Source organism: Hydra viridissima, unplaced genomic scaffold (genome assembly GCF_058129835.1).
Source record: "Hydra viridissima isolate aposymbiotic clone 2 unplaced genomic scaffold, HvirCarnegie_v1 scaffold_12, whole genome shotgun sequence".
Lineage (NCBI taxonomy): Eukaryota > Metazoa > Cnidaria > Hydrozoa > Anthoathecata > Hydridae > Hydra > Hydra viridissima.
The window spans coordinates 4,554,293-4,568,106 of record NW_028324311.1 but is presented as its reverse complement, the minus strand read 5'-3'; the positions used below and the strand labels follow the sequence as shown (position 1 = coordinate 4,568,106).

The 13,814-nt window shown below is 30.4% G+C and overlaps 2 protein-coding genes across 2 annotated transcripts in view; both read left to right on the top strand.

The window, feature by feature from the left end:
• Nucleotides 1-13,814, top strand: part of LOC149880876 (uncharacterized) — a 189,979-nt gene that overhangs the window by 14,767 nt on the left and 161,398 nt on the right. The window lies entirely within an intron of this gene.
• On the top strand, nucleotides 4,414-13,780 carry LOC149880897 (uncharacterized). Its single transcript, XM_090068953.1, has 11 exons — nucleotides 4,414-4,592; nucleotides 5,487-6,162; nucleotides 10,721-10,900; nucleotides 11,048-11,156; nucleotides 11,330-11,409; nucleotides 11,508-11,549; nucleotides 11,832-11,883; nucleotides 11,955-12,043; nucleotides 12,150-12,391; nucleotides 12,640-12,793; nucleotides 13,586-13,780. Exons 1-11 carry the CDS (start codon nucleotides 4,578-4,580, stop codon nucleotides 13,717-13,719), a joined length of 1,773 nt encoding a protein of 590 aa, XP_089925079.1. The 5' UTR covers nucleotides 4,414-4,577; the 3' UTR covers nucleotides 13,720-13,780.

Sequence of the window (13,814 nt, the reverse complement as noted above, 5' to 3'; positions counted from 1 at the left end):
TAGGTGGTATTAAATTCTGGAAAAACCGTTACAATATATGATATTCCAAAAATAGTAAATATTGCATTTCCAAAGGCTGTATATTCCCACAACATTTTAAGTGGTTTTGCTGCAACAGGTATTTATCCATTAAATCCTGATATTTTTACTGAAATTGATTATTGTCCTAATTATGTAACTGATCGCCCTGACCCACCTTGTTCACAGCTTGATTTAAATTAAAAAAAACTGTAAACCTTATTCAATGCAACCAGAACCAGCAAATAAAAGGTTTAAAGAATCTATTCAGATACCAGATAATCAGGTAGATATAGCAATAGAAGATCCAATTGTATCAAATGAAACCTCTAATCAGGACCCAATCACTCCATTAGTTTTAAAAAATTCAATCATACTACCTGAGGGTATAAGTCCTCTGCTTAAAAGAAGGTCCAAGGATAGTGTCAAAAAAAAGTAGGAAAAAGCGTTCATCTATGATTCTCACTAACTCACCGGTCAAAGAAAGGCTTACTTATTATAAAGAGACGAAAACTTGTTTAAAAAATATTAATAAAAATCGTAAATCATTTATGAATGGAAGCAAAAAAGAATTGATAAAGTCAAATTTTGCCAAAAAAACTTCTACAGTCTTAATTTCATCTAAAGATGAAGTGTATCTATGCATTTATTTATAGAGTTATATAAATATATATATCTGTTTAAAGTAAAATTGAAAAAAAAAAAATTTTTCGATATAAATTGTTTTCTTTTTTTCAGTATAAAGCCTTTTTTTTCTCTGATTATTCAGATTTATTCTTGGTATTATATAAACAAAATTTATTGGTACCAGTTTTAAATATAATCAAAACATACCAAAAGATGTGACAACCAGCCCCCTAGTATGTGGCAACCAACCCCGTGGGTGAGGTTGGTTGTCACACGGAAGAGGTCTTTGATAAATGATTTTACAGCAAAAAATATTTTACTCAATCTCATAAAAATACTCTAATAGTTACCGGAAATAGTTAAACTACTTTTGTGCAAAGTTTGGCATTGATTTGATGAAAAATAAAGGCTGAGCAGTCAAAAAATGTAAAAAGTGTGACAACCATCCCAGCTCTCCCCTACAATTACTCGAAATCAAACATAAGGCATATTGAAAAGAAAAAAATTTTTGTTGCCCTACCACAACCTTAACGATGCTCGCTTTGATTGGCTGAAAAACACCTTTTTAAAACACTTCGAATCTCGGCAAGAAAATAATAAAAATGGAATTGGGAATTTTCATCAGGGTGAACGTGAAAAAATGTTTATTTCATTACAAACATATGAAGCTTTTCATATAACTATGAATTCATTAATTGAAGCTACCAAGTTTTTATTAACTAATGGAATGCCTTTTGTATTGACTGAACGTTTTACCCAAGTTATCTTTGAAGAATACTTTGGGAGGCAACGCAGCTTTGGTCGCCGAAGTGACAACCCTACCCTCATTTCGTTGGGTTACCAATCAAATGGTATCAGAATACAACGATCTGTAGCAGCTGTTAATGGGAATACCATAGGAGCTCATATACAAAAGCGTAAAGTATTGTGGAGAAGCACTTCTGATGAACCATTAGGAAAAAAGTATAAGAGCAAGAAAAAAAAGGATGAGAATCTGGGATCATATGAAAATAATTAGCGATATTTTAACATATAATTTTATTAATAAAACTAAACACATAACAAGTGACATATTCAATTTAAAACATCCTTGCTACTAAGGGTCTGCGTCTGCTCGTATCCTCTCGGAAGTTCGGTTTGAAACGGTACAAAATGTGAATATTCGTTTCGTTCCGTTTTTACGAAACAAAAAATATCATATTGTTTTGTATCGCATTTATACGAAACACGTAAATCTTGTTTCGTTTCGTATCATGTTGTTACGAAACATGAAATTATTGTTTCGATTTGCACCGTTATCTACGACACAAAATAAACTTGTTTTGTTTCGTATCGGTTTTTACCGAACATTTAATAACTCCCCGCCCCAAACAGATATTTCATGATTCCCGCGCCCCTGAGCAATACGTGAACTTTCACGTTTAATACTTACTAACTTAATGTTTCGTATATGACTTGCAATCCCGCACACTTTTCAATCCCGCGGGATCCACGCGGATTTTTTTAATTTTTGTGCTGATCCCGCGCGGGATTAGTAGGTTTCTTATGCACATTATAAAAGGCAAAATGACAATTGTATTTTTCTTTCAAGTATTTTAGAAAAAATATACTCAACTTATTAGATTGATAAGATAAGGTAAATAAAGCCAAAAAACGCAATTCATTTGTAAATCAATATAATTCTTAACATTTAATGAACAAAAAGATAAGCCAAAGTACATAGAACATCTTTTAGCTTTACGTAGAACTATTAGCTCTATTTGTTTTTTGAAATATCAAATTGAGAAAATGATTGTAAGAAATGGGCTCTTAAGAAACAGACCCTACTTAAAGTATCATCACTTAATCTACTCCTCAAAGGACTGCATATGTAACCAGCAGCTGAAAAAGCTTGCTCGGCCTCTACGCTTATTGGTGGTATGGTCATCAAGTAACTATGCGCTATATCTAGAAACGTGCCTCTTACTCCATTACTTTCATAGGCAGACATTTCCGGCTTCAATAATTTATCAAAGTCTAAAGAATCTAAGTTTGGTCTCTCCTTTACATTTTCTGTCCAGCTGTTCTTGTCTTTCTGTGCTTGATTTTCCAATTCTTTTTTCAGCGATAGAATTGTAGGAATAAGTATTTGGGAATTGTTAATAAAATCTACAGCTTCTTTTTCTTCGAGTTCATTTTCTTCGAGTTCATTTTCTTCGTCGGATTTTTTAAGTAAACTAGTAGTCCATTTAAATTCTTATTACGACGTTGTGTAAACCTCTCACGAAGTGCCGCGGCTAAATCTTTGCTCAAAAGTGATGATTGCTTTCGCAATTTATTTAGCATAAATTGAAAAGTTGTTTCCACCGTGACAAGGTTCGATTCTCTTCTGCATTAAAGTTCGAGACCAAGTTTTAGTGGTGCCAGGCAAATAATTAAGTCATTGATTTGGGACCACTCTTCTTGGGTGAAACGAATTTCTGACCCAACATTAATTAAGGCTTTTTCAATACACACTTTTAGTCTATGAAATCTTTCTAACATATCGAACATACTGTCCCACCTAGTGTTACAATCAAGAATCAACTGAAGCTTTTTCCCGTGTTCTTGTAGGATATCTTTCTGTAAATATTTCCTTTTTGACAGGAGAGTTTTTAAATATTTTTACAACCTTTCTCACTTTTTTCATGAGATCTTTGTAATTGCTAACCAATTCAGCTGATGCTCGGTCCAAAATCATTGTCAAACCATATTCTTTATTTATAACTTCATCATCCTCAGTTTTACCACATTCATCTTCTTCTTCACAATTTTCATACGTAGTAAACGATTCTTCGACTTCTTCGCTGTTTTTCTTGTATAAGATATCAATAACTTCAAGTTGTATTCCATGAGCATAACATAGCTGTTGATAGCAAGACATCATTTTACCGACTTTTACCATCACACTTGCTCTATCAGTGTTCATGGCAATAATGTCTTCTTGGAGGTCAATATCGAAGCTATTTAGCCTTTCTGAAACTAACTTGACGCAATATTCTGCATTACACGATCCATGGATTCGAATCAATCCAAGATTAAAGTGTTTCGCCTCTATATGTACATTTAAGTTTAAGTATCTCTGACTATTTTGTGATGCCCATTCGTCAAACGTTATCTAAAACTTTTGATTTTGCTTTTTTAGTGATGTGAGTTTTTGCATTATATCGGTTTTTACAGAATCTGAGAACTTAACTACCATCAATCTTATAGTATTAGGTGAAGTAGGGAGCCGGAAACCACTCTTTGAAAACAAGTACCGTAAATCTGAAGATGTGCAAAAACTATTAAATGTAAAGCCATCTTTTGCAACCATGCGCGATACCATTTTTTTCCATAGAAATTTCCTTTACGAAAAACGTGTCAATTGTTCTGACTTTTTTCGATGGAATTACTTCTTCGTCTTCGCAGTCGATGTATATTTTCCCAGTGAAAAAAAAAACCGCGTCCCACATGGGTACTGTGTGGGTTTCGTGTGGGATTGATGGGATTTACGTGGGACGGATTTTCCCGTGTGGTATCCGTATGGAAATTTGTCACTTTAAACCCATGTGGGTAATCCCACATGGGTTACATGTGGGAATCATATGGTATTTACTCACATGGGAAATCCCACGTGGGTTTCTTGTGGGATTAACATGGGAATTATAAGTCTCATGTAAATCCCACAAGAAACCCACGTTATATCCCACAAGAAACGTTAATCGATACCAGGGACGTTAAATCTCACAAGAAACGTTAAATCCCACAAGAAATGTTAAATCCCACGTTAAATCCAACAAGAAACCCACAAGAAACCTTTCAAATTATAATTTGAAAGCCAGAAACTAAAAAAAAAATTTTTAGTTTTAAAATCGACATTGCGGCGAGGTTGCATTTCTATTGTGTAAAGATATTTTATATTATTTTAGAGAATGGCAAGCAAGTATGTAAGTACCACGAATGTTTATCTTTCTTTATAGAAATAAGATTAAGATTTGTGCAAATTAACGTATTATTAGGATAATATAATAGTTATTTGAATATAGTTCTTGAGTATATTATCTGCTAACAATTAATTGATGCAAGTTTAAATGTTGTCAAAAACCAAGCATGCATGCATGGGATACTGCAGTGTCCCACAAAGAAATGCAGATTTGGAAGTTAAAGAATTTCCAATTTTCTTTATTAAAAAAAAAGAAAAAAAATAGGGGGAGATGGGTTTTTGTAACTTTTTTTAGGCTCTTAAACTTTTAACTTTAGATATAATAAGGTCCTTAAGACTTCAGGGACTTACGAACTACATTGAGGAACAAAAACAGAGTTTTTATAGAAACATTTCTATTTTTAATCTGGAGTGCCACAGTGTTATTGGGAATAAAGACACTGGGTCCAGTTTTTAAAGTAATATGATCTAAAGTAATATATAAATAAAATAATATGATTCAAAATGCATATAGTTATACATATAACCTGATATCCTGATAGTTAGCTATATGTAGAACTAGTCATACATATAATTTATTATATAAACTTGTTTTTTAAGGTTATGCTTGAACAAATTAGTACCAATTAATTTAAATTCAAGTTTTAGTTAAAGTTCAAATTAAACTTCTTATTTGTTAATTGTTTTTTTCACTATTTTTTATTTATTTGTTCAAATTTGTTAATTAGTACTAATTCTTACTCAGTAAGAATGTTTATTATTGTTGAACATGATATGTAATACATGTCATACACAAAAACGATGCAATGAATACTTTTTTCTCTTTTACTCTTTTTAAATGATCTTAAATAATGTCAGTTATTTTTAATAATGTGAGGTTTTACATTATATTTTATAGGAGTCACAAAAGAAATATTATTTTGTCAATAAAGTCGGAAAAAGTGAAGATAATATGCCTTTTGACTGCTCTGCAGATTTACCTACTACATCTCAAGTTGACGATTCCGCTGTTGATTTTACAAATGAGGCAACTCACTATGAAAATACTGAAAAGTTTATTTTTTCAAATGATGAAGATTTTTTCCAAAGTTTAGACAATTTAGGTCAAGATGATTACCAAAATTCTAACTTAAAAAATTCTAACTTAGAACAGCTTTCATTACAAGACAAACTTATTTTATGGTATATACAATATAACATATCAAAAAATGCATTTTCAGCATTGTTAAAAATTATTGGTCCTGATAATAATTTACCCATTTGCGCTACTACTTTACTTAGCAAGATCAAATGTTCTAATAAAAGTTATACCAATGCAAACAAATTGTATCACTATTTTGGAATACAAGATAATATAGAAAATAGAATTAATGCTGGGCTAAATGCTGAATTTATTCCTGAAGGATCTCAGTATAAAAAATTAAAACAGGAAGTTTATGTTGATGGTGGAGAAACTCTTGTATCACTAGCAATAAATGTAGATGGTGTTAAGCTTCAAAACTCAACAAACAAATCAATGTGGCCTATACTTTGTAAAATAAATGAATCCTTAGATCAAACACCATTTGTTGCAGGTATACACATTGGTTCTTCAAAGCCAGATTCATTAGTTGATTTTTTTTTTGCCATTCCTTACTGATTTTAATCAAGTGTCTGAAAATATAAAAACCATTTATCCAAAAATAAGAATTAAAATTCTTTTCTTTGTTTGCGATGCACCAGCCAGGTCTTTTTGTAAAGGTACAAAACAATGTGGAGGATACTTTTCTTGTGATTATTGTCAAGATGAAGGTTCTTACTGTAACGAATTTAAAAAAGTTGTTTTTTCTGAAACTATTGGTGTGCATCGAACTGATCAACAGTTTTTAAATTTGGAAAAAAACGGACACCAACTGAGAGAGTCTCCCTTAGTCACATTAGTTCCAATGGTAACATGTTTCCCACCTGATCCAATGCACCTGATATATCTTGGAAATGTGCGTCGATTGTTACTCATTTGGTGTTGCGAGATTAGAGGAAAAAGTCGACTGATCTCATCAAGTAAAAATTTGCTGTCTAATTTTATTTGTATTTTAGGAAAATGTCTGCCATCAGAATTTTCTAGGCGCCCACGATCGATTGATGAAATAAGGTTATGGAAAGCCGTTGAATTTAGAATTTTCCTTTTGTTTGTAGGTCCTGTAGCCCTTAAATCTGTACTGCCTTCAACAGAATACCATCATTTTATGCTTTTACACTTAGCTATTTATGCTTTTTCTTGTGATAATTGGAAGAGTATGATACATGTTGGTAATGAAGCATTAATTAGCTATGTTTCTGGAATGAAAACTTTATATGGTCAGCATCATTTAGTCTATAATGTCCATGTGCTTCTTCATATTCCTGAATATATTGAGAAGTATGGCAATCTTGGCTTTTGGTCTGCATTTTGGGCAGAAAGTTACTATGGTGTTTTAAGAAAAAGATTTCGTGGCACTTCAAACCTTTTAAGTCAGGCCATAAATCGAGTTAATGAGCTTGGAATTTTGAATTATTCACAAACTTGTAGAGTGTTAGCATGGTCAAAAAATCCAAATGATCAATTTTTTTTAACAGAAAAAGGAATTATGCAGCTTGAATCATTAGATAGTAATACAATGATTGGGGCTGGTTTTTTAATGGAAAGATGTAGAGATTTTTATTCTTATCCACAATCTTTTAATTTGTTACATATTGGAGTGTATTTACCACCAACAGGACATGTTATAAAATCTAAAGTAATTCGGAAATGTGTTGCTTTTTCACAGTGTGACAATACTTTAAGGTGGTATACCTCTCAGAAATATCAAATTTTTCAAAAAAATTTTTGTTGTTTTATTTAATCTAAAATTTATCATAGAATCATATTCTGAAAACCATTTTTTAAAATTCAGTATGTAACTTGAGGAAAACAAACTTTACTAAACCTTACTTTTTAAAGCGCCCTTGACAACCTCCATAGCAACGGTTAAATTTTTACTTGGCCAAGAAATTCTCCCCAAATATAACTTTTGATACTGAGAAAAAGCTTGTTGAAATGAGTTTATAATTTATTTCTATTTTCCATTAATCAAAACATCTGTAAGATTAAAAGCAATAACTGGATTTCTCATAAATTTCTTCCAGAAGTTTCTTTAAAACGAATTGCCATCTTAAAAGTTATATATATATCTAGGTATCTGTTTATGTTTATATAATTTAAACCTTATACTTTTAATGGGTAGAGAACGTGTGAAATTTGCTACTCAATACAAAAAGAAAAAAAGATTTCATGGAAATCAATATACTTTAAATAAAAAAAATTCAGCAAATACTAGTCTTCTACTAACAGATTCACAGAGCTCAATAAATGTATCTAATTCGAAGGTAAACCCTATTAATACTTTTGCAAGTTCTTATAAAAAAAACATATGTGGATACAGAATTATTGATAGCACTTTATTAGCCATTGTTGTTCAGTTGTTATGTTGTCCAGAATGTAAAACTTGTCGACTTAATTTAGCTGAAAATGCAAAAAAAAAATTTGGACTTTCCAGCTCATTGATTATATTTTGTAAATGTGGATTCAATCATGAATTTTTTACATCCAAGAAGTGTGGTTCTGGAAGTTGTAGAGCCTTTGATATTAACCAAAGGTCAGTTTATGCAATGCGTTCATGTGGACAAGGCCATACTGGCCTTAAAAGATTCTGTTATCTTATGGATCTTCCACCGCCAATGACTAAAAACACTTACATTAAAATTGTTCGAAAAATTGCTATTGAAGTTGAAGCAATTGCAGTAGAAACCATGTCTGATGCTGCACTTGAAATTATAAAAGCATCCCAACATACTACTGATGAATTCAATTTAATAAATACCAGTGTTTCTTGTGATGGTACTTGGCAACGTCGAGGTTTTTCCTCATACAACGGTGTTTATACTGCAATATCAATGATTACAGGAAAAGTTTTGGATTGTGAAGTATTATCCAAATATTGCAAACAATGTTTTTTAATTCTAAAGAAAAAAAATACAGACCCTGATGCATATAAAATGCTAAAAAATACTCATTTTTGTAACCTCAACTATACTGGCCCATCCACCGGTATGGAGGTCGCTGGAGCAAAATCAATTTTTGAACGATCTATTGAAAAATATAAACTTCGCTATACTGAATTTTGTGGTGACGGAGATAGTAAGGCATTTTCATCTGTTGAAAGAGTGTATGGTGATACAATAGTTTCAAAATTAGAATGTGTTGGTCATATGCAAAAAAGAGTTGGCACACGATTAAGAAAATTGAAAAAGGAAAGGTGTCTAGGTGGTAAAGGAAGACTTACTGATGCAACAATTGACAGATTGCAAAACTATTATGGAATTGCAGTAAGAACCAAAAATCAGTCTGTTCATTAAATGCGCAGTGCTATACTTGCTTCATTGTTTCATGTTGCTTCCTCAAAAGAAAATAATTATCACACCTATTGTCCAAACGGTGAAAAAAGTTGGTGCCAGCACAATGTTGATCGAAAACATCCCAATCAACCTTCTCTCTATAAACCTGGCCCTGGTTTGCCACGTGATATTATTGAGTTACTAAAGCCAATTTATAAAGAACTTAGCTCTAATGAATTACTTGCAAAATGTATGCATGGAAAAACTCAGAACCAAAATGAGAGTCTTAACATGATGATATGGGAAAGAGTACCGAAAACTAAATTCTGTTCATTGTTACATTTGAAATTTGCAACATATGATGCTATTGCAAACTTTAATATTGGAAGAAAAGCATCAGTGAGGACTTATGAAAAACTCAATATGATTCCAGGAACATTTATGATAGATGGCTGCAATAAAGAAAATAAAATACGCTTGTATCAATCGTCATACAAAAATAAATCCGATGTTAAGTTGCGTAGAAAAACAATCAGGGGCAATAAAAAGAACAAAAATGATAAGGAAAAGCAAAAACAAGGAACTCTTTATGCTGCTGGTAGCTTTTAAACATTTTGCTTTAAAATTTACAGACATTGTTTATTTTAAAAATATTTTTCTGCATTTTTTTCTCTTTTTTAATTTTTAAAGTGTTTTTTTGCTAACTTCTATTTTTCAATCTCCCGTCACAGTTATTTGATTTTCTAGTAATCAGTTTTTAATCAAATTTTCAGCAATGATGTGTTTTTATATGATGTATGCAATCTGCCAAAAGTTAATTATAAAACATTTCAGGGTTTGAGATATTGCTGTTTCAGCACTAAAAATTGGCTTATTTAAAAATCTTCATAATCCGTGTAGTGCTACATGGAAACTAATAGTCAGATTTAAAAACTTTTGGCAGATTGCATAGATCAAACTGTTTTTTATCATTGGGCCAAGTTTTACTTTGAATACTCTATTAGAATCTGAGATATTTTTGACAGTGCGACGTGCATATTTTCCTATATCCGCCATTTTAGGTGATTGTCATGACAACATAACCACCTGTAATTTTATAAATCGATTTCATTTAATAAGATCTTTCATAGGCTTAATTTTAATTTTGAGTATAAGATTTCACTTCCAAGATAATTTTGAAGGGGGTATACCACCTTAATAATCTTTCCTTTTCCATCAATTGACTATTTTGGAAAATAAGCTTGTGGTTAGTTTTATGCCTCAATATATATAATAAAATTTGATGTTGTTATTAATATCAGCAGCAATTTATTTGTATTTAAAAAATTGTTTTATTGATCTTATCACTTAATAACCTGAAATTTCTATAAACAACAATATTTATAAAATTTATTAACATTTATCAATATATTAAAAAAAATTACATAAACAGGGTGTTAGCTAGCCCAATGGTGCCACATATACCGCGGAATTCCCTATGGGTTTAAAATTCCCAAAACTCAATGACTTAAAATTTCAATAAAAATTCCTAATGTTTTGGGGAACAATAACAATAAAAATTCCCAATATCGCAAAAATGCAGTATAAAATATTTTCCTGGCTAATGCCCTGATAAATATTTAGAAGTTGAGAGACTTCTCAGTTAATAAATTTTATTAAATAAAGTTAATAAATGAAATGATTCTATTATAGATAAAATAAAATATTAAAGATTTTTTAAGATGACATCGTTTTACATAGTGGAATTTATAGAGGAAGATGGCAGTGTAGATTATGTGTGCGAAAGTTGGCTAGTTGGAGAGACACGATGTTGGTGGCCCCCATACAAAGGAACAAAAATTAATAGGGTGAGAACCAAATGTGAAATTCCCAGTGATGATTGGAGCTTGGTTGGTGTGCGTATACTTGGAGAAGCAGTTGGTCAGTAATTAATTTAATTAAATTTTTATTTGTATATATTATAGACGTTATATTTTTTAACAATCGTTTTTTACAATAAGTAGTCAATAGTTTTTTTTGCAATTTGTTAGTAATGTTTTATTTTATAATTATATTTCAAAAATTTAGATAATGAAAAAACAGCAAAAATAAGAGCCAAACAGGCTGAAGACTCTTCTTCTTTTGAGGAAAGAGCACCAGAAAGTAGAAAAAAATTTTTAACTTCTCGTTATGAATGGTAATACAATATTTTTAGTTTTAGTTTTTAAATCCGGTATATATTATTACAGAATTTCATTTAAATATTTACTACTTTTACATTCAGTTACTAGATAATTTTATACTATTTTACATTTTTTTACTGAAACAATGAGAACTAAATAAAATTAAAAATATACGAATTTACTATAGTGGATCGACTTCAGAAAATTCAAAAGGACAAAAAAATAAAGCCAATAGTTTATTTTGCCCTATTTCATCAGAAATGTCAAGTAATTTTTAATATTTTCTGTTTTATTTTTTATTTTATTTAGGCAGTTAAGTAGACATAACAACATATTTGATATGTAATTGAACTTTTCCAATTTAGATTCTAATGAAAGTTCTTTGAGCTTTTCTCAAGTTACCTCTGGTAAAAAAATTACAATAAATGATGATGATGATCATCATCATGATGATGATGATCATGATGATGATGATGATAATGATGATGATCATCATCATCATGATGATGATGATGATGATCATGATGATGATGATGATCATGATGATGATGATCATGATGATGATGATCATGATGATGATGATCATGATGATCATGATGATCATGATGATGATCATGATGATGATCATGATGATGATCATGATGATGATCATGATGATGATAATGATGGTTTATGTTTTTATATTACAGAGTTTCCTTTTACAACAAATAAAACGTTGCCTCCATTAAAACATCTTAATAGGTAATTAATTCTTAATAATTATTTTGATTATTATCTATTCTGTTGTTTATTTTTTACAATATTATTTTCAGTTCTAATTCAAGCTCTATATCCGCTAACCATCAAATTTCTAAGCTACATTCACAAGAAAAATCATGCAATGCATATCCTGCAATAGAAGGTATATATGTATATATTTATAATTATTTATTATTTGTATATTTATATATTATTATATGTGATTAGAAATCACTTACAATAGACTCTTCAGAAAAATTTTTTTTAAGGTAATCTAGTTAAATGTGTGTCAACCAATACCAGTAGTGAAATCAATGATGTTAAACGCCGCCTAATAAGTATTGAGTATGAAATTAAACAATTAAAAAATATTATGATGGAAGTGAAAGGTTTGCTTCAAGAAAGAAATACGCCCATTTCAAATCAAATAACTTTCAATGTTATTTCGTCTCGAGAGGAATTTGAAGTGCTGGTGGATAGATTAAAAGACATTGAGATCAGAAAAAACTTTGTAAGTTGAAACTTTTAAAAACATTAGCTTAACTTATAACTTACTTTCTCTCTCTCTCTCTCCTCTCTCCCTCCCTCTCTCCCTCTCTCCCTCTCTCTCTCTCTCTCTCTCTCTCTCTCTCTCTCTCTCTCTCTCTCTATATATATATATATATATATATATATATATATATATATATATATATATATATATATATATATATATATATATATATATATATATATATATATATATATATATATATATAGGTACAATGGCTCAGTTACTCTAATGCTGCCACTATAGAAAAATCTATAAGTCGAATGATGTCGTCTCTTTTTACATCTGAAATGGCAAAAGAGACAAACAGATCTGGCAAAAATGGCAAAATGGCCATGAATTTGATTGAGGATCTAGTGAAAGGTAACTTAATTATATTTTTAACATATTTTGACAACACCCTTTACATTTTAAATGATGACAGCTTTACTTTTCTTTTGATGTTAAATTTATTACGTTTCAATAACTCAGATTGAATCTTAACTGAATTATTGTAAGCTTTGTAAGGTTTTGTTGCATATCAAAAGGTGTCGTAAATAAAGTAAAAGTAATATATATATATATATCTAATATTTAGGCTGTGGGGTCCTCCATAATCGATGCCAGTAAATAGAGGGGCAGTGTGAGCTAAAAAGTTTGAAAATAATTGACAATGGGGAGGGAATGTTAAAACAAAAACACTGTCAATTAAAAAATTGAATTAAAAAAAAAAGTACAACATTTAAATTTATGTTATCTATGCGCATGTTTTAGAGTTATTTACATCAACAATGTGGTATAAAAACTTCCTGCTTTTGCTAATTAAAACTACAAAAAAGATCATTGGAAAAACAATTTAAATTCAGAAATAAGTTTGCTTATCTGAAAGAACAATTTATCTCTTGTTTTTTACTTCAATTGAGTACTTTTGAGAATAAATGTATAATTCAACCAGAAAAAAATTGATTGTATAAGCATTTTTATTAAAAATTCATATATACCATCATAATATGATAACAAAAACTGACATCATTTTCAATGGGAGATGGTAAAAAATTGACCGAGTTTGATAAAGGGGGATGGTGTTCAATAAACCGGGTCATCTGACATCATTATGCATAGATGACCCTATGATTTAGGTAAAAAAAGTAATCATTCTGTCATATTTCTCTTTAGAAAGTGTAAGAAAAAAGCATTGTAATGCTGAGAACCTATCGATTGAGCAAGCTTTGACCACCTATTTTATAAATTCGAGAGACAGAGGTGGACGTGCGAATCGCAAAAGAACTCGTAGTGATGCTCTAAATTGATTTTAACTTTGTAGACTAACATTAATATAGTATTTAGAAATAATAAATGATTCTTACATGATTTTTATAATTTGTATTTATTTCCATATTTTTAT